At 39.7% G+C, this 21,844-nt stretch overlaps 1 protein-coding gene across 1 annotated transcript in view; it reads left to right on the top strand.

Annotated features, from left to right (window-relative positions):
- LOC146328755 (uncharacterized) overlaps positions 1 to 19,541 on the top strand; it is a 73,512-nt gene extending 53,971 nt beyond the window's left edge. The window contains exons 6-14 of the mRNA XM_084717760.1: positions 287 to 417; positions 2,481 to 2,600; positions 3,840 to 3,953; positions 8,974 to 9,087; positions 14,144 to 14,257; positions 14,578 to 14,624; positions 15,255 to 15,431; positions 16,688 to 16,838; positions 18,169 to 19,541. Coding sequence (XP_084573886.1) covers positions 287 to 417; positions 2,481 to 2,600; positions 3,840 to 3,953; positions 8,974 to 9,087; positions 14,144 to 14,257; positions 14,578 to 14,624; positions 15,255 to 15,431; positions 16,688 to 16,838; positions 18,169 to 18,605 — 1,405 coding nt within the window. The 3' untranslated portion in view covers positions 18,606 to 19,541. The remainder of the gene's footprint in view (positions 1 to 286; positions 418 to 2,480; positions 2,601 to 3,839; positions 3,954 to 8,973; positions 9,088 to 14,143; positions 14,258 to 14,577; positions 14,625 to 15,254; positions 15,432 to 16,687; positions 16,839 to 18,168) is intronic.
- Positions 19,542 to 21,844: the final 2,303 nt, after the last annotated feature.

Below are 21,844 nucleotides of genomic sequence, written 5' to 3'. Positions count from 1 at the left end.
CCAGATATAACTGCTGAAGTTAAGAGCTGCATATAACCTGTGAAATTATGTGCATATTGTAAGTATGTACATAAATCTCCTCAGAGCAAGTTACAATTAATGCACCAGTAATATAAGTGAATGTTCTCAAAGGTTAAGTAGCCATTAAACAAGGTCAATAAAAAAGGAAAGCTTCCCCCCTCAACAGTTATATTAACAGGAACAACAGCTACATTGTGCACACTATGTTCAAAACAGACACCATCAGTCCTATGAACGTGATATGAACTTTGTGCTTGTTCTTCAGGTGTCATTATGGCTGGAAGGGCCCTCTGTGTGACCAGTGTGTGACGTTCCCCGGCTGTGTGTACGGAAGCTGCACCGAACCATGGCAGTGTGTGTGCGACGTCAACTGGGGAGGACTGCTGTGTGACAAAGGTCAGACGTGTGACCCGTTGAGTTCAGCGTTTTGTAGAAAGAACGAAAGAATGCTTGGATACACTAACACAGGGATTTCAATTGTTTATTTATCTGTCTCCCTTCTTCTGATTAACATCCCAGATATTTCACTGGATCTGTTTGTATTGAAGCTACCACAGAGGCGGGGGACTCGAGTCACGTGACTTGACTTAGACTTAAAGGGACAGTTCACCCCAAAGTCAAAACTACATATGTTTCCCCTGTAATGCTGTTTATCCATCGAGATTGTTTTGCTGTTAGTTGCAAAATTTTGGAGATAGCAGCTGTAGAGATGTTAGCCTTCTCTCAAATATAATGGGACTTAATGGCAATTGGCTTGTGGTGCTCAAAGCACCAAAAAATACATTTGAAAAATTCAAAGCCAGTAGCTCCTTCCAAAAATCATGGCCTGGTTACTCAAGATAATCCACAGACCTCGTTGTGAGCAGTTTCATTTGGGAACTACTTTCTTTCTAGTTGAAAGAAAATAGTTCCTTGTTCCTGGATTCTACTGCAGAAAGAAAAGACAGGAGTGCTCATGAACCTAGCTCTCGTGTGCAACTCTTGTCATCTCATTCTTCATTGCTGTGCATTTAGGAGGCTTGTTATTGATTACCACGAAATGTGAAATATCAATAAGATTAATAAGGTTTCAGCAGGCTGCAACAGTTTTCATTAATGTTGAAATAAAAAACTTTACTTTTCATGATCACTGTCTTGTAACAGATTTAAATGTGGAAACTAGGGGAATGAGTTTCATGACTTGACCTGAACAATGACTTGACTTGACCTGCCTTACAACAGGGACTCGACTTGACAGGTTTGATTCTCACCACAACAACTTGGGACTGTAGTTTGTTCCCTGTAGAAATTTCCAATTTGTTTGACAGTTGGGGAACAACAACCCTCTGTGCTGAGGTAAAGTCATGCAAATTTCCTAATATTTGTCTTAATTTCTCTCTTATGGCTTGTAAAACATATAGTTTTTGTAGTTCCATTTTTACTCTCTGTGAACCCACAGGTATAAATAATTCAACCTGCACAGTCTTTAAACTCATTACAAAGAAGTCAATCACTGAGCCAAACACTGAGGTACTTGCACTTTTTATTGACTGGGAACACAGTGGAGAATACTGATAAGTCACATCAGTGAATGAATGCTTCTTCTCAGCAGCATATACTTTTTTCTCAGAATTTTACTTTACTGTTATCATTTGGTGCACAATCCTCCTCAGCTAAACTCCATAAGTAAAAGCCTGTGTCATCTACATAAAGATGAAAAAGGAGCGCAGGGCACTGTAGGATGATCTATGAAGGATATGGTCGGTGTGTGTGAGACAGAAACCTTGTGCGTGCAGTATATTTGTCAGTCAGGTGTGGTTCTTCACACACCACTTCCACCATGGCGTACTGATCCTCTGCATGAGATAAGACACAGCTCCCTCAGGGCTTCACCTCCTTTAACTTTTCCCACCAAACTGCAGCAAAGTTCCTCCACATTATCCCAGAACATAACGTCCCACCTCCCACCTCTGTCCCGGTGTGGGAGCTGGGATCCGGGAGCCAAGCGAGTGCCCACGGGACGTGGTATTGTGCAGAGGAAAGGCGATAGCCTTGGGTAAGGTGAATGTGAGCGGGGCTGGGCTGGGTGCTTTTAGTTAGGTGGGGTCCTGAGCTGTTTCTGTGTATTCAGAAAGATTGTAAAGAGCTGTGGTGAGACAAAGAGACTGTGGGCATGGAGGAGATCATTAGAGAAAGCAGAGCTTTAATCAGCCTTAACACTGGAGACAACAGGCCCTGCAGCTACTGGCCTGCACAGTCAGCACACTGAGCCGACCTGGATACACTTCAGCCACTGTGCTCTGTCTGTGTGTGAGCTGTGCTCTTTAACTGAGACAAAGTCAAACTGAAGTTAATCTGGATCCATCTGGTTCCTCATTCTTTTACCCTTTCTTCTCTCTGCTGTTTTATGCTGTGAACTTCAACATGAATGTAAAACTAAAATGAAAGCATACTTAAATGATACTTTTTTGTGGTTTCAGATCTGAACTACTGTGGCACCCACCAGCCCTGTAAGAACGGCGGGACCTGTACCAACACAGAGCCAAACGAGTACCAGTGTGAGTGCCAGGAAGGTTTCAAAGGACGCAACTGTGACATTGGTGAGCGTGACTTCATCATACAGTCACTGAACCTCTGACAAAAAGTTTATTTAAATACCGTTTGTGTGTACAGAAGATGACTGACATACAGATGAAAGATGCACAGAGAAAAAAGAGAGATAGCACTATGTGGCACAGGGAGCAAAAGTTCAGATCAAATTGAACATGGGAAAATGAATAATGTAAAAATAACTGCATAGACCCAACACATAGGCCAAAACTTATAATCTGCAAGTATATATTTGCAGATATATAAATTGCAGAATCATTGTTTAGCTAATTTCATAGTGACAGAACAGAATTAAGTTCCACCCACACCAGAGTGGAAAACAATTCATTGTTCTCCATTGACTTTCTATTGTGTGGGGCTGGGATGCACTACCACCAGAGTAAAGAGCCCAGACTTTTAATTAAGGAGAGGTGAGGAGAGGGAACATTAAGATAAACAGACAATACTGGGTTTGGAAATACAACTGTTCCTCTCTGGTTCAGCAGCTCCAACAGTGGTGTCAAACCTCAACTTTGGAAAAAACTGAATGCGATCGGAAAACTGCTTCCCTTTTTTCCCTCTATTTTTCTATTATCTGCTACGCAAAAGCTGAAGAACATTAATATCGCCATCCAAAGGGGTTCTGTCGTCAGTTACCGAGGGCCACTGTCTAATGTCGTTCATCCAAGTATCCATGCTGTCACTGTCAGCAGGCAACAGCAGACACGGTGTCTACAAGGGAGTTCGTAAAAGATCCCTCAAGAGTGATCATTTTAACCGAAATGTCTTGCAAATTTCAGGTTGCCCGGTAGATACGACCAGCTGACACCATGAGTGACAGACATGACGTGCCACTGCAGTAATAGCTGTGCCGCTACATGGCAGAACACACAAAGCTGTTGCCAAATATGCCTGTAGTATATATATATATTTTCCACAACAAATATGTCACTCCACAACTCCTTATTAGCGTTATGTTAAGTGCATATTTTTAAAACCTTTTCTCATTGTTGCCAAGTTGAATGAAATCTTTCTGCTTCTTAAAACGTATCCAGAGAAAGAAGAGCAAACATAAACGTTCTTCTTGGTGGTTATAGGAAGTTTATTTTGACAGAAAGCAACCTTCACCACCTTTATGGTAAAGTGCACTTGAACATTAACTGTAAGTACCCGTGTGGGTGTGCGTCCTCTTTTGTCATTGTTGCCTGTTCTTCTTATTCTCTTCTTTCATGCCTCCATCTTCTCATCAGTGGAACACGCGTGTTTGTCGTCCCCGTGTGTGAACGAAGCGACCTGTGTGGAAGACACGACGGGCTTCAGCTGCATCTGTACCGACGGCTGGACCGGACACACCTGCGCTGATGGTGATTGTCACAGACACACACACACACACACACACCCTCCTCATGGACACACAGAACTCTGAGCTGAGGGGCTGGGCGGTGTGAGATTGTCTGTGATTGGTTGTTATTGGATCAAAGCCAGTGAGTGACTCTAATCAATCCGGCAGAGGAAGCTAAATTAGTAGGAACACAAACAGTATCAGCAGCAATCAGTGGTCTGACTCGCCCTCTGTCTGGCTGCGTGTGTGCATTTTCACACATATTTGCATGGCCAGGAAAAGGTGAGGTGGAGCATCTTTGATGAGCTTCATTGATTTAATGTAAGCGGAGGTGAAACTGTGAGTTAAGTGTGATTTTTTTTAATGGCAGTTAATTATATGGTTTATTGTTTATAGTGTTTTACTCTCAGAGGCTTTGCTCACACATAGTGTCAGATACGTCCAGACTTTGTCTAGATCCAGATGAGATGGATTAGTGTTCACAAATGCAAGTTCACAAGCAGAGTGAGTCACAAGCAGCTCTGGAGGAGTAATCAGACAGGTGTGGCTGTAGTTGGTTGGGAGAGTTTTTTTCTGTTCATGTGCTAATATTTTAGGTAAAGCAAGGAGAACGCTGAACCACAAATTGCTCCTAATGTAATTAAAAACTGTTGAGAAAGTGCCATTTACTAAATCACGTTTCATCACAAGAGCATATTACATTGATTTTTCTGGACAATAACACGATGTTTTCAGACATTACAATATCTGCCATGATTTTGATTTGATTAAATACAGTTTTTGGCTCTAAAAGAAAAAAAATTATCAATCAGTCTATTGTCATATCATATATCATTTATGTTGAAGTTCTATTTTTTTTTCCTCTACTCATTCTTTAATAAAGTGCATGTATTGTAGATGTATTATTTGTACTTTTTCTTACTCACTGCTGGTTTAATTCACTGCATCTCCTGACAGAAAGCCGTTGTAGTTTTCAGCCTAAATCTGATGAAACAGAGCAGCTAATATTGCCGTAGCAAGAGCAACAAGTTAGTGGATTGGATACCCAGCCAGGTTTGTCATGGTCCCTTAATATCTTATCTCATAACAGCATCGTTTGCATATATTTCCACACTGGTGATTTGTTTGTGAAAAGGGAATAAATATCTTCATCGTCTTTTTCTTGGCTGCTTTTCATTATCTGCTTTGCATGAGCACTGCTTGTATGTTTAGGAGGGAGGTGCATTTGGACAGAAACACTGACAGATGAATTTCAAAATAAAGGCACATCATAAAAACGATGATATGGATCAATGTTTTAACTTAGCATTGATGATACTGGATCATTGATTGTTGGATCGATACATTGATCCAAATCAATGGATTGTTACTACTACTACTGAGTTCTGAAAGTAATGACACACAAAGCAGATGCTCCCTATGATTATTATTAATAATTACAAGTAAAGTACAAAAGTTAAAAGCTACAGAGAATCGACTGCACACTTGTCTTCATCACTCAAACACAGTGAAGACTATCGGCACAGATTTGAATCATATATGTGAATTTATGCAGCAGCATCCGGTTCCCTTGTGATGTGTGTGTACATGGGAGAAAATAAAAAGTTGTTGAGGTCCAAAGCATCTGCCAGATTAATGTAATGTTATCAGACATTGTTTGTTCTGTGAGGAAACTGAGACCAGTGCTGAACATAAAAACAATACACAGTTGTGTTTAGAGCAGCACTGACATGTTGTTGTTGGCTTTTGCTCTCCTCAGATGTGGTGACAGTTTGCTATGCAGAAGCCGGATGTTTCTCCTTAACATATGCAATGCTAGACTTTCTTAAATTCAGCTGCTACACAGACTTTGTAATATGGTAATCTAGATAATCTTGTTAAAGAGAGATGGAGATTTGTTTATTGTGTCTGCAAGCACACTAAGCCTATATTATACCACACAAGGAACTGAGTTTTTTGATATTTATTTTCAGCTGACCATTATCATTGTCTGCATCGCAGCAGACTAACTGAAAAATATTCCTCAGTTTTCACCTTCAAATCATGTAATTCAGTGTGTTTTCAAATGCACTTTAGCCAATGTCGGCTCTCTGCAGTACCCTGATTTCTTAACCGTCACAGAAACAAGACACACCGTTTCTGTAATCAGGATGAAATATCTGAGAAAACCCGACTATCACAGCTAGATTTCTGGCGAAGGAGTCAAGCTTCTGTTTATAAGAGTGCATGTGCACGGCAAAGCCTTAAAGCAGAAAAAAAAAATAGTGACAACAGTGTGGAGTGATAGCGGTGCATCCTTGTCTTCAAAATTTATTTCAAGCTTGACTGAATTTTATCAAAATTGAAGCAGCAAAGGCAGAGATATCCTGACTTCTAATCGAAAGTATGAGTCACACTCAGAAATGCTGGATCATTCAATTCAAGTAGCAGCGGCAGACACCACAAGAAAGTCATGATGCATCTATGGTGAAACAGTTCCAGTTCCCGGATAACAGTCTGAGCGTGACTCAAATTTAAAGCCTCTATAATAAAAACTATTAACTAGTTAACCATTACAGGCATGTAGAGGCCATTTTAGTTTCCAGTGCAACTGACACAGCACTTTCTCCACTGAAAAGGCACCATAGAGGGCTTTTCATCACATTTACTTTTAGAGGTAGAAAGTAACTAAGTACAAATACTTTGTTACTGTATTTAATAGAGGTTTTAGGTATCTGTACTTTACTTTTGTATTTATTTTTCTGACGACGTTTTACATTTACTCCCTACATTTTCTGTACTTTTTACTCCTTACATTTTCAAAACAGGTTTGTTGCTTTAGTTTTAAAGCATTTGAGGGAAACAACTGATTATTTTTAATTTTGCTTCACTGTTTGCCACCTTCCCAACATCAAGACTGACTTCAGCCTAAACAGATGGAACAATAACACGTAAAAAAGACGATTCATCAGTGCATATCACACATAATAGACATAACAAGATGAAAAAATTAACAAGATAAAAAAAACAACACAAAAGACGCAACAAGATGGGAAATACACAACAAGACTAAAATCAACATAAAAATGTCGTAAAACACTAAATATGTAAAAAGATGAAAAAGATGTTTTAAGATGAAATACAATGTAAAAGATGAAGTGACAGCGAGACAAAAAAGATAGACCAAGACGAAAACAAAAAATATGCAACAAGACAAAAAACAATGTGAAGATGTAACAGGACAAAGGAGACAGAACAAGACATAAAAGAGGGATACTTTATACTTAGAGTACATTTAAGAGCCAGTTCTTTTTTACTTTTATTTAAGTAAAGAAGTTGAATTAGTACTTTTACTCTTACCAGAGTCATTTTTACACAGGTATCTGTACTTTAGTAAAGAATGTGTGTACTTTAGCCAACTTTAACCAACGGCACCCTAGAGGGCACTGCATCATGTTTTCCTGCACATTGAGCCACTGTTGAGGGCACTTTATCATTTTTATCTACCATAGGGGCATTCAAGAGGGCACTCGCTGCTTTTCTGTCAAACATGTGGGCACCGGGGGTGGATTAAAATACGTCAGTTTAGTTGTGAAATTCAGACACATTTATAGGCACGAGCAATTAGAGTATTTTTTTAAACAAGAATGCACTGAGTCATACGATTTGACACTGTTTTCTTTGTCTGAGTCTTATGAATCCGTGATACACGCTGTTAGATCCGCTTACAGCAGCCCTCACACCTTGTGTGATCTCCCACTGAAGCGTGGATAAAGGTCAAACACCTATTTGGATGCGGAGTAACAACTGAGCTGTCACAACAGCCCTTTTGGGGCTCGATCATGTGCTCTGTCTTTGTGTTTACAGACTTGTACAGTAGGTTTGAGCTCCTGTTGTTTGTGTGTGTGTGTGTGTGTGTGTGTGTGTGTGTGTGTGTGTGTGTGTGTGTGTGTGTGTGTGTGTGTGTGTGTGTGTGGCTGCAGGTGAGATTGGATCATCCAGGCTATGGTCTGTCAGAGCTGCGTGTGTAAACAAGCAGCGTTCCACATCTTCTGCTTTCACCTCGATCAGGATAAACGAAGCAGCAGCTCAGTCGCTGGCATGTAAACACCTCAGCAAGAGAGAATAAGAGGAGAGGGTAAACAGAGGAATAAAGTTTATTTTTGCTCTTGTTATTTGTTGCTGGATTGATTAACAGTCAGAGGGACAGTCTATCTCTGTCTCTGTGAGTGTTGTGGGGGGGCTCTCTGGGGAATACACAGCGAGAGGATCGTCAGGCTTGCAGGGAATGACGACCATAACCACAACACAGCTCTGCTTTCAGACGAGATTTATATATATAACCGATATTAATTAAAGGCTTCTTTGTTTGTTTTGAATTTGGTGTCTAGTTTTGGGAGAAGAGCTGCTGTAGCTTGGCTCGAGTTATTATTGCTCATGGTTGGAGTCGGGGTCAGGAGGATGGAAAATGGTTGTTCTGCAGGGTTACGTAAATGAAAAGAGGTTATGAGAGAGATGTATACCAGAGTTATGCATGGGAAAAGTTATGATGCCACTGCTGCACAAATATGCCACGTCTGATAGGACGTTATGCGTGGTTAATCCCTAAAGCGGCTGTCTTTTTTTTGTTCTTTTTCCTCCTGTTCCTTTCTTTATCTGCGTTTAATTCATTTCCACCGGAGTGGAAACAGGCATGCCAGCTCCATTTTACTATTTCTGCTTTACCCTGTCTCTCCCTTTTTTCTCCCATCATCCTTTATTTAAATTCACTCTTTCCTCTGTGGGAAAGGTGTGAGGTGTCAGCCATGTACGTGCAGCAGATGATTACATTTATCACTGTTTGCACAGAAACCAGAGCAGCAGAAAAGAGAATGAAAACACAGGCCGACAAATCATCTGCATACCAATGCTGCACTTCAGATTGTACATGTCCACATGATGGCATCACACAGGCTCAGCGACACACACTTTTACACACATGAAATGTCTCTGATATTCACACACACATTCCTATTACACAGACCAGTAGTTCATGTACAATATGTTCTCTTTCTCTTCTGCAGCGGTGAGGCAGTGTGATCGGAGCCCTTGCGGACGTGGAGCGACGTGTCAGGAGGCTCCTGGAGGTTACAAATGCCTCTGCCCACCTGGATGGACCGGCAGGACCTGCCAGCTGGGTCAGTGGGTCAGGATTAAGTTATATATAGAGAACATATAGGGTCACTGCTTCTAAATAGCATGTCATGCCTACTCTTCAATATATTGTAAAGTATGTGCAAATATATCACATCTTTCAAAACACACTGGGAACATGCTTTACTACTGTTGATTTCAACCATATTATCCAGCCATAAACATTAAAGTAATGCAAGCAAAGCAAGAAACCTAAAAGCAAAACAGAGAGATGTATATTATGTTTTTAAAGATGGAGGACCGAGACAATTATTCTAATTATCTTCTTAATTAAAGAATTAGCTAATTGAGAGCAGAAGACTATTGAAGAAATATTTTAATGTAAATTAGATTTCTTCAAAGGGCAGGTGAAGTGTCCACTTGATTGTTCAATTTGTTGATTCAACTAAAGCAACACTTCACCAAACCTCCCCTTCATCAGGGATTAAACTACTGGGCTTCACTCAGGGGTGAAAATGCACAGTGTGTGTGTCCACGTTATACAGCTGTGTAGCAAATATTTCATCATTAGCACAAAGACTGCAGACTCTGAGTCAGCTTAGATATGGTTTACACACTGCTGGAACTCTGTACTGAACAATTAATCAGTTATTATTGCAAAATAAACCTCAGCTGGCTGGTGCCAGACCCCGACACAAAGCAGAGGGGTCTTGAATCACCCTGAGGTGGTTTGTGTAAGGGATTGTGCAGAGTAGTGCAGGACTCGTCCTGAAGGGGTTTATTTCACAGTAATGAAATGCTCACTGTACATTATCTACTCATTACACCACTAGTTACTTCAAGAATATCAATTATTTGGCACAAAATATTAAATTAAGAATTAATGTATTGATTTAAAACCGATTTTATTGCTGCTTCAGAGTCTATGATCAGAACTGCTTCCATGGCAACAGTCTGTTCTTCATAGCAACAGTCCGCTATACAGAAATAACAGACCTTCAAATGCTGTAGTTGACTAATCAGAACCGAATATTTAACAAAGCCATGCAATAATTTACAATAATGACCTTGCTCATTGTGCATTATGCTGCTTATTATTTGGCTACTTTCTTTAAAAAAAAGAAAAAGAAAAAGAAAAGAAACAGTAATTTGAATATGAATTTAAAATTATTTTACTGATTTTAAAAATTATTTTATTGCTCCTCCAGACTCAGAACTACGGCCATAGCAATGGTCTGTTCTTCATAACAGCGTTTTTTTTCTTCATAGCAACAGTCTGTTCTTCATAACAACAGTCTGTTCTTCATAACAATGGTCTGTTATTCATAGCAATGATCTGCTATCCAGAAATAGCATACTTAACAATGCCATAATTGACCAATCAGAATCGAGTTGTGTTGTGAGTAACGACACTGATGTTGGTGCTAAAGAATTTTATCTGAGTGGTCCAGTGTAAAGCTTCAGAAGTGGGGCTTTGTTAATGGTGATAATTTCTCATCATTAAAGTCACTACAGTTGTTTAAACAGTTTTCTATTAATGAGAAAATCTGGTATTTATCATCTTCAAAGGAATCTATCTCGCTGGACTTTTAACACTGATCCTCTAACAAGCTGAATCAATCTCAGCTGTAACACACAGCTGGCTTCAAAACCTGTGCTTCAGTGTGATTATGTGTTCCATTTGAAGTGAAATATGCATTTAAAGCACAAATTAAAAGAGGCAGAAATAGCTGACGGCATGTTAATTCACCTATCTACTCGTCCTGACTGTGAATCAGTATTCTCTAAATGCACTGTCACGTCTCTTTGGGCCACATTCGCTCATATTGACGAGTATACTCCCAGAGGGTTGTTGTGTTAGATAGTACAGCAGAGGGAGTGTTGTATAGGATGAGGCCTCACACACGCACACGCACACACACACACACAGAGGAGATACACATAGAGAAGCTTGGGGGTTATAAAGTAAAAACTGAGACATATTTCAGGATGACAGGCTCTTCTGCTCCTCTGTGTTACAGTGATATGTCACTCTGACACTTGATAATCCCCCATAGTTCCACATCACAGGTCAGTAGCTCACAGTACAACACACACACACACACACACACACACACACACACACACACACACACACACACACACACATACACCCACCCACACACACAGTGTTCAAACTAGAGTGATAAAACTCTTTATAGCCTGAGCCGAGAGGCAGAGCATCCGTAGTGCCTCAAATGGTGAAAAGCAATTATACTTTCTATCAGTTTCACCCTTTTATTAGCCAACTTCTGTCCTCACATTTTATCCTGTTCACTCTCAGGAATAAAGGTGCTAACTAGAACCATAAAAGAGTTTTCAGCTTGTCCCCATGGGGGAATGCTTTTTGATTCCTGGGGGAATCTTTTATAAAATGTTCCACTCTCCCATTCAGAGAGTTCTATCTTGAACCTAAAATGAAGGGTTATACCTAGAACCATCTGTGAGAGGTTTTACCCAGAACCTCCTATAAAATGTTCTACAAAGAACCTTTCTGTGGTGTAATGGTTCTACCCAGAAGGGTGCTTACAAGCACCTACCCAGGGGGTTCTACCAAGAGTGTTTTTATATTCCAAAGATTTTAACTTGAACACAGCATGGGGGTGTATCTACTGAGAACCTTTTTATGTTCCAATGGTTTTATCTAGAACCCGCCAAGAGGGTTCTACGGGGTTCAAGGATTTCTACAATCCTTATAGATCTCTTTCTTGCGAGAAGGTTTATTTGTTATGAAAAGGGTTCTTAATTGTACTCCTTTCTTTAAAAAAAATAGCTCTTCAGAAGCAAATTATTCTGGGTAAAACCTCAGCCCTTCACAAAGTTCCTTTTGGAACCCTTATTTCTAGGAGTGCACCAGAATCCCAAAGCTTTTCCCATAGACAACGCCCTCACACATACACATACATACACACACACACGCACACACACATACAGTCCACCGGTGCTAAATCCTAATAGGCCTCTCAGTGACTGTAACGGGTTTAGATTACCTATAACAGACTGACTACTTCCTCTTTATTCATTCAGTGTATCTTTCTAATCCTCCTCCTCTGCTATCAGAGCCAGGCCCTCGGGGGTTCCTGGCTTTTACACTCCCAGTGTGACAGAGGGTGGGAACAGGCACACATAAACTTAACAGAAACAGTCCTGCAGCAGGGGGATCCATGCATAAACAAAGATGTAAGAAGGTGCTGCGAGGCATTATTTTAGATGTGCTGCACATTTGTAAACATAATATTCGACAAGCACTCTGTCTCCCAGTGTTGGTGTGTGTCCTGCTGGCATCCGCTCAGCATTTCTCCACTTCAGGGTTCAGTTCAGGCATCCACTTCAAAATTGGATTTAACTTACAAAGATCGTCGGAGCCCAGCAGGAGACATACAGGATTAGATTCAGTAGTTTTATGAGATTTTTTATTTCATTTTAGTAAGAAGTTTAGTTAGAGTGGTGATCTTTGTGTGTTCTGCGAACTTTATTTTAAAAAGCTCTACAGCTTTAAAGCCCATTGTGTAAGATTTATGAGGATTTGTTAGTATGTTTTCATCAGTGTATACTCACTCGAAAATAAGAATCGTTGCATTTTCGTTACTTTAGAATGAGCCGTATAGATCTACAGAGGGAGCGGGTCGTCTTGCACTGAGGCCACTATGTTGAACTGCCATGTTTCTACAGCAGCCCAGAAGAGACAAAGCAAACACTGGCTGTTGATACAGCCTTGTGTTTTTTGTGAGTTTTGTAGCAACCGTAGGTTCTTCTGCACGCTTTAAACAAGAGGAAGAGACAAGATGTTTGCAATCTGCAAGCTCACCGTTAGATGCCACTAAATCCTACATACTGAATGGTGAGTCCACACCGTAACTATAACGTCAATTACAGCTGCAAACGACATTGTTGGGATCACTTTCAGAGCAATTTGATGAGCAATAGAAACACTGCCAGCGAGTCAAAATCCACCTGAAATTACAGGATTTTGCCTCCAACTTAGTAAATGCCTATTTGACATAATATTAGGCTACAAATTACACATAAATAATATCATTTTACCTGAGCCATTCTGCCAACAACCTTTAGTGGTTGTGGGGTCTCTGAAGATTGTTTGGTTTCTATGTCTATGGTCATTTGCCAACAATATGAAATAAAAGCATTTACATATTTTTTGGTAAAAGTTTTGCACTCAAAATCAAAAGTTATTGAGCAAGAGCTTACCGGTGTCATGACAAGGAATAATTCCAGTCCCTTTTACAACCAAACTCAGCTGGCTTGCTGTAGTAGATAACAAGTAACACTAAGCCCTAACTAGAATCAAACCAAGCAAACAACTGTCCACATATACGAGCAATGTCACAGCGGCACACTTGAGATTCCTCCCTCTGAACATGAGTAAATTAGGTGTCAAGGGTGTCACATCGATTCAACCCGACAAGTTGGAGGTGCATGAAACTCTACTGAAATAGAGCCAGGGTGAGCGATTTTTTTAAGCAAGCGACACATCGCTCAGCCTGTTCGTTGATGCATGAGGCAGTTGATCATCCACACGCCTTCAGCTGTTCGTTTGCGTGCTCGTTTGTATCGCCTCCGGTTAGTAAGTGGTGCTGTCAGCTTTGACAGCTGTCCTCTTTAACAGTGCTATGATTACAAGTTGGGTTGTGGAAGAATTTCAAACGGCAATTGAAGTTTAGCCAAACCATGTGTGCATTAAACAGTTTTGATGCACACCTGCCGGCCAATCAGAAATCAGTATTCACCCAGACCATGGTATAAAGTCCTGAAGTTGTCCTATGAATGATAACGAAATTATGGCGTCTTTACCAGTAACTTAATTCTGCAAGTGCATCATGATGCTGTGTGTACACAGTGAAATACACAGCTTAATAAGAAAGACATACTTAGCATAGTAACTAAAGTGATATAAACAACCCAAAATGTAATGTGAACAGTAATTATGGTTACACTTTTATGATTCACACCCAGTGTAGCAGGGGCTCCGCTTATAACTGGTTTAGATCTGTTAAAGACAGTAGAGATGAAATGTTGTTCATCAGATTTTCTTTCTCCCTTCAGACACCAACGAGTGTGAAATGAATATCTGTGTGCACGCCCGCTCATGTCGCAACCTGATCGGTGGATACCTGTGTGACTGCCTTCCTGGGTGGACGGGGCCTAACTGTGACATCAGTGAGTATAAAAGGAAAAAGGAAAGAAATAAAAGATAAAAGAGTCTTCCTGTGACAGGCGGTGAAACATGAAGAGCCTCAGTTGGCTGTGTTTAAACAGCAGCTCTCCTACAGCCTGTGGGCAAGAGATGAGGTTGTACTCAGACTCTATTTCCATCAGTCATCACAGGTTATCACTGAAATACACCACAAATTAAACACTAACCAGTTAGAGTGTTTCAACCTTTGTTTCAGACTATAGTCTCTCTCTTTTCACTTTGTATATTGTATCTTGTCTCTGTGTGACAAATTAAAATAGTGTTTCTGGTCTCTGATTTCCAGGGAACAGCAGCTGTCAGGGTGTGTGTCTGAACGGTGGACATTGTGAGGTAAGAGTCCTGCCTGTGCTGCTCTTCTTTCTCTGTCTAATTTGCCTTTCCTCTCTGCATATCAGTCACAACACTGACCTGCTTCATTGTCTTCCTCTCAGTCTCTCATATTTACTGTAGTGACATCCTTTCCTTTAGTTCTTTATCCGCTCCTTAAAATTAAGAATTTGCACACAACTCAAGAAGTTTTAAAAGTGAATCACTGGGTATCATTTTAATTGCATTAATGCCTGAGGCATTTGGGGCCTTCTTCTGGGAATAAAAACCTCTTTTTGGTATTATTTTGCCTCGAGTTGTGAGCAGCATTTATACTCAAAGGGGCAAATGTTCCATTGCCTGCGGCAGATCCATTATAGACCTCCTCTTTCTCTCATTAGTGCCCTTTTCCCCCAGATGACCAGGGGAGGAATATAAGGTGAAACAAAGTTGAATGAGTATGTTTTATGTAGGGGAAATACATAAAAGAGTTTGCTGGTGCTATCACGCTAACCTTTATTTCACTCATTACAACTTGCATCCTTTTTTTTTTTTTGCTTCGCCAGTTATTGTTAATGATTGATAACAACTGTGGGGTGGGGGGTATATGTACATATTGTACAAATAAATAACACGATCTGCTGTCCCACACAGGACCAGGTGTCAGGCTCCAGATGCTTGTGTCCACCTGGCTTCACGGGGAAATATTGCCAAAATAGTCCAAGTCCTTGTGACAGCGCCCCCTGTCTGCATGGAGGACAGTGTGTGGAGAAGGATGGAAGGACCGTCACCTGTAACTGTCCCATGGGATATTCAGGAATCTTCTGTGAGGTTGGACAACCTTCATAGATGTTAGTTTAAGGCTAGCTTGGTCTGCAGTATGGAGACATCACAGTGAAAGACATACAAGAGCTGGCTCAAAGTTCAGTGCAGACAGATTAAAATGAACAAGCTCAGGTTTATAGTTCAGAATTTTGGAATCTTGAACCAAGTTCACATGCCCAGAAAATTCTCTGGTTCACAATCATTTCTTCCTTTTTTTTAAAAAAAAAAAAAAGAGCTGCTGAAAGCTCTTCATATCCTTAATATCCTCCTCCTACCCATCAATCCCCAGCCCCCAGTCATTTCTGTATACCACTGAAGAATAACAGAGATTACTTTTAAAAGCCAAGAAAATGTGAGTCTCAAACAAGTCTATCTACCTGTTGATGGGAAACAAAGGTAACTGGTCCTTACAAAATGCTTTGGTTTAATTTGGCTGCAGGAACTTTGTAGCTGTTGGCTCGTAGTTTTACCCTTAATGATTTCTTCTGGTTATCATTCACTCCCAGATTTCACAAGGCTCGTCAGATGCCTTAACGTTATGAATTGTTTTAAATATGTTGCTGATGTGCCTGATGTTCAGACTTGTTTTTTCAGGCCATGATTAGCATTAAAATGTGAGATTTTTGCCATTGGAATCTGAACTGATTTGTTCATAAAACCCTTCAAATATGAACGGGCTTCAGCAGTTACGATGCTGTGTTTGAATTACCAGTTGCACTAGTTATACCAGGTGCCATAAAACACAGTGCAACAGTAACAACATTCAAACTCATTAGTTGCAAATGAATGCGTTCAGTTCAGATTACCAAAAAACAAAACAAGCATGTCCAATGAACATGCTCTTTTAGTGCAGTCATGCACAACATTGACTAATTGTGTAGCAGTGGAGGATTTTATCGTATAAATCTTGTAGATTCAATCAAGTATAATTACAAAAATGAAAGTGAAAAAAAATCAAGGAACAGTCATATCCAAACAAAAATATTAATAGAAAATGAAGACATTTAAAAGATTGAAAATATATATTATATAATATTATTCAGCGCCATGAATGAGATGTTCCTAATTAAAGCTTAAGGACAAAAAGCAGTTACATTAATGCATATTTGAGTTCAAGCTGTTCCAAAAAAATATACCAGGACCAATAGCCCAAGAATATTAACCACAGAGAAGCTAGTTTAACAACTAGAAACCTATACTGGATTAGTAGAAGTCTTACTTGTCTTACTTATGTAATTGTTTTGCTCTTTCTATTATTTCAGATAACTTTGGATCTGTGCAATCCCAACCCCTGCCAGCAGGGGGTACCCTGTCACAGCACGGAGGGCAGATATATGTGTGCCTGCCCTGAGGGTTACTATGGTAACGAGTGCATGAGCCTCAAAAATCCCTGCATTGGTCAACACTGTCCAGGTAATCAAAACATGTGTCTGTGTCTTAAAAAGCAGAGGAGGAAAGTGGAAAGTATTTTTGCCCAATGCGAAAATGGAAATACTGCAGTCTGAAAATACTCTATTACAGGTAAAAGTCCTGAACTCAAAATGTAACTTTATTAAAAGTACAGCAAGGTATGTACTTGAAATATTGAGAGTAAAAGTACTCACTATTCAAAATGGGCCTTGTCAGTCTTTTATTTTCATGAAATATTATATTGTGATACTATTTCATCATGAACATATTTTAAATATTTTATATTATTTTTGTAGTTTGACAGTGTGGAGTCACTTTGACATATTTTGTATACTACTGGGTAGATTAGTAGTATAATACTGGATCATTTCTGGATTAAAATAACTAAACCTGTCAGACAAATGCAACGGAGTTAAATGTACAGTATTTATGTCTTAAGAGTACTGAAGTGAAAGTATAAAGTAGAATAAAATGGAAATATTAAAGTAAAATATAAATATGTCAAAATCTGGGAACACTTTATTTGAAGGGGTGTGCATAAGACTGTCATGACGATGTAAACATGGCATGACGCCTGTGATGAACATGAAGGAGCTTTTATGAATGTTGATGTTGATGTTGTCATTAAGGATCAATCTGTCAGTTGTACCATTTTTAATTCAAAGTTTACATTGTTTGAGATGTCTTTGTTATGGCAACTTGACATTATCAGACTTAAGGAAATGTTTTAACATGACATTATGTTGTCATATGTGGTTGATTTTTACACTGGCTCTCATGAGACCATTATAAGTGTGTCATGAATAGTGGTACATTTTGTAATTATCATAAAGATATCATGAAGTTTTAATACACTGTCAAATATTTTTGTAACACTGTCATGAATAACTATCTTGACCTCAAATAAAGTGCTACCATTTGAACTTGTCATAAAGATGTCATTAAACGTTATAAGGCCGGTTTGACAACAGAGTACAGTACGAAGGTGATGCTTGTCAAGTTCTCCTGACAAATACATTGACAGACTTTGTTGTCTTGGTTAATGTCAAGTTGTCATAAAAAAGGCACCTCAATGTCAAATGACATAACTGACTGACTGACACGTCATGACAGAATTCATAAACATTCAAAAAGAATCCTTCATGTTTAGGAAAGGTGTCATGACATGATTATGACAGTGTCATGACACCCCTTCAAAATAAGTGTTGCTCAAAATTGTACTTAAGGACAGTACTTGAGTAAATGTACTTAGTTACTTTCCACCACTGTTAAAAAGCATAAAACCTCTATGTAGTCTTGTTTAATGTCTCTGTCTCTGCGTCCGTGTCCTCAGGCGCCATGTCTGACACGACACACGGGGGCATCAGCTTCTACATCATCCTGGTGGGGGTCTTAGCCTTGGTGATGGTCTGCGGCTGCACGGCCTGCGCCTTCATCCTCTCCCACCTCCATCGGAAGCGAAAAAAGCAGCAGGCCGTCCCGCAGGAAGAAGGCATCAACAACCAGAGGGAGTTTGTCAACCTCATCAGAAACGTGGACCGTCCTGTGCCCCTTCTGCCCCCCGCCGCCCCACTCGCCCACCCTCCAGCCCCTGCCCCCGTCTCACGTTGCTATGAGGAGATTGAACTGACCCTGCCGCCCTCGCCAGCGCCATCACACCCCTCTCCAACACTAAAGCCAGCTCATGCCCCCAAACTGGACATTTCAAACCGGGAGCGGGAGAAGTTGAACCGCTTCCACTACACAGACAACCAGGAGCTGGAGGCCTGAACTTTTGAGCCTCTGAGGAGCTTTTTTTAAAATTTTACGTTGCGTTCTTCGCACTCTCTCGCTCACAGGGACCTGTTTCCAGTTTCTTGCACTGTTGCACTGCTGCAGTCATGAAAATGGGCTGACCTGATGACCTTTATGTGCAGACACCTGAGGAGCGAAGGGTGCTGAGTAGAAGGGTCAAAAGTCTTACCGTGTTGTCGTCTTTGACCTTATTTTGACGACTGTGAGAAGGTGCATGACATTTCACTGAAAGATTCATCAGACTCTAGATTTAATTTGGAGACTTGAGTGCCTGAGATACTGTCAGGAGGAAACAGAGGATCATCCTTTATAGTTAGGAGCATCTCGGTCTGTTTCCTGGTCCATGACAAAAAAAAAAAAAAAAAACCTTTAGTTTCCTTGGTCCACAATGCCATCTGATTGGTGTTCAGACCTCCATTTTTTTTCTGTGTCAGACAGAGAGATTAATGAATGGATGCTTATTTAACACTCAGTGTGTTTCTGTGTATGGTTGTATGTAAGCGTGTGTGCGTGAGAGTGAAATAAAGAATGTATATTATGAGTGTATGTGGAGGAAAAAAGAAGGACAGAGACAGTTTACTTAAAGAAAAGAAAACAAAGTTGTCAAAGAGTGTGCATACTCCTGCTCCAAAGGCTTCTAAGCCTTTTGAAAACTGTTTTGAAACTATACACTGTTGCCTGTATTGTCTCTGTAATACTACGGTTTGTCTAAGATGTATGATTTTTTCATACCTGCGTGTAAAATAGCTTTTTTGTACATGGATATATTGTACATATTGATGCCCTTTTTGTACTGTGGTTTGGTCTGAAAGTATCACTGTATTACTTCGCTCTGATGTTTGTCCCATTTCACTTTCCATTTGGAGCAGCCAGCACATGTGGATTGTAATAAAAGTGCATTTAACAACTCTATTTTATCTTTTTTTATTGCCTATCATAACCATTAATCGTCAGCGATAGGACCACAGCCCTTACAGTCGCTGATGGAGGGAGGTGTCAGCACCACCACACAGATTGTTAACTATGACGAGAGCGAGTAAAGTGCTTCTCGCCTTTTTTTATATGTGCTAACAACCTTTGGGATGCTGTGGCAAGCTTTGTGGTTAAAACTGTCAGAGAGCCAAGCAATATTTCTTCAGAAGGCAACAAGGAATTTGTAAGTCTTTTGAAGTGTTTAGTTGCAGCATATTTATTAGTTTTTTCTTCAGGTGAACACTCCTTTTTCATAGCGGCCATTTTGATATGAAATACAGTAAACATAGGTGTTACTAATGTTACTAATTAATGTTTTATTCCATTCAGGTTAAAACAGAATCATGGTGCTGTTGTTCTGCATGTTGGCTCATTGGAAAGGCTCTGCTACACTAAATGGAACGGGACCCTAATTAGTATCATTGGATACTGTGTCACCTATTATTTCTTACCGATGTGGCAGCTGTGAAAAAGGTCTGTTTATGTAAGTTCCAAAGTTGACTTTCAGAGTCACAGTCCAGTCCTCTTTATCAACACTCTGAAGTGATGCGTCAATCTTTACAAATTTATGACGTTCCACAGTTCCCATATAGATGCCAAATATCTAGCACTGAATTTTGTGACCAAGTTTTTCACTCATTTTACGGGTAACCATTCATATGGAAGTGCCAGAAGAGAAACTGAATTTATATAGCTCGTCTATTCAGTTAGATTGGATATCGCCCTCACTGTAAGCATCATGCATCTTCAGCGGAGTGGAACTGGCAGATATAGTGCTGATTTTTTATTTTTTTTTATAAAACTTTACATAAACACTCAGACTAAAATAAAAGTTTAAAGGAGTTAACGGTTAGAGGAGATGGGTTCACATAGTAGAAAAACATGGAGCAGTTCACTTAAAGATACAGAAAATCAGCATCACATGTCAAAAGGGAAACAATAATATGAAAAAATAAATATATATATTTTTTTAATGTAAGATACACAACTAATTATGGTGAACTTGCAAGAGAGTATGAAGTGTTTCCTCCAGAGGTGGGACCAAGTAATTGTTTTGCAAGTCACAAGTTAGTCTCAAATCCCAGGTCAAGTCCAAAGTCCTGAACTTTGAATTTTGTCATGATGCACTCTTCACCAACAGCAGAGCCTCAACTTACCATTTTTAGTGGAACTTCAAATGTTGAACAAAGTTGGACGTTGTTTCCTCTCGGATTGCAATTTTCTACTTGCAAGTTGGACATACTGCAAATTTTTTTTTTTTTGAGTCAAAAGACTTAAGTCTAAGTGAAGACACAAGTCATTGGTGTTAAAGTCAAATTGTAAGTCTTTTTTGATTTTGTCCACACCTCTGCTTCTTACCCTTTGTCTCTGTGAGTGCACTTTTTTCAGAGGCTGTGACAAGCTCTCTTGTTCATATCATTGTCAGAGACTCGAGGGAGGATATTTCATGATGGAGTACATGGCTCACAGCCACCATGACTAGGTCAGTGGGTCACTGTATGCACTCAGGTCTATCGGCCTCTCTCTTTATCTGACACACATTCACAAACAATGACGGTGACAGTGCCAGGAAAATTGTCCCTCGTTTTCCTAGAAAACTACTGTGTGGTTGTGAGAAACTTGCCTGTTGTTGGAAAGTTGGAAAGGTTTGTGAGGCTTTTGAGGGAACTCGCTGCCAGTCAAAACTTTCTGGATATCTTCTTGTAACTCCTTAGCAGTGTGCAATTATAAATTCATTGTAACTATTGACCAAGACTGGACTGCACCAACAAAGATTACTTTAATCTTTAATCATTTTATTGTTCACTAGCTAGTTAAAAAATAATATGGTTTCCTAGATATCTAAAAAGTTAACAAAATGTTACATTGTTTATTAGCTAGCTTAAAAGTTATTTCTCCTCAAGTGTAAGTTAAAGTTAATACTGGGTCACATTTAAATTTAAGTTTAAAGATTTGATGCAACATAATTAAATGTAATATGGGTTTACTAAACTGAACTGAGGTTTGAATGTTATGCTAGTTTAAAAGTTTGGTGCAACATAAATTAAAGTTCAGCTATGATTTAATGAGGTTTAAAACTTAATCCTTATTGGTGCAAGAGACCTTAATACTGGACTGCAATATTTTGGGTGATAAAACTGCTATAATATGCTTTATCCAAACATAAAGAACAAACAGAAAACAAAGCAGTGTACTATATCTAGGCTCCAGCTCAGTTCATCTATGTACTGATGTTAAAATGA

This window comes from Lutjanus erythropterus, chromosome 4, assembly GCF_056507025.1.
Source record: "Lutjanus erythropterus isolate fLutEry1 chromosome 4, fLutEry1.hap2, whole genome shotgun sequence".
Lineage (NCBI taxonomy): Eukaryota > Metazoa > Chordata > Actinopteri > Lutjaniformes > Lutjanidae > Lutjanus > Lutjanus erythropterus.
The sequence above is the reverse complement of the archived record's forward strand: the minus strand, read 5'-3'. Positions and strand labels throughout refer to the sequence as shown.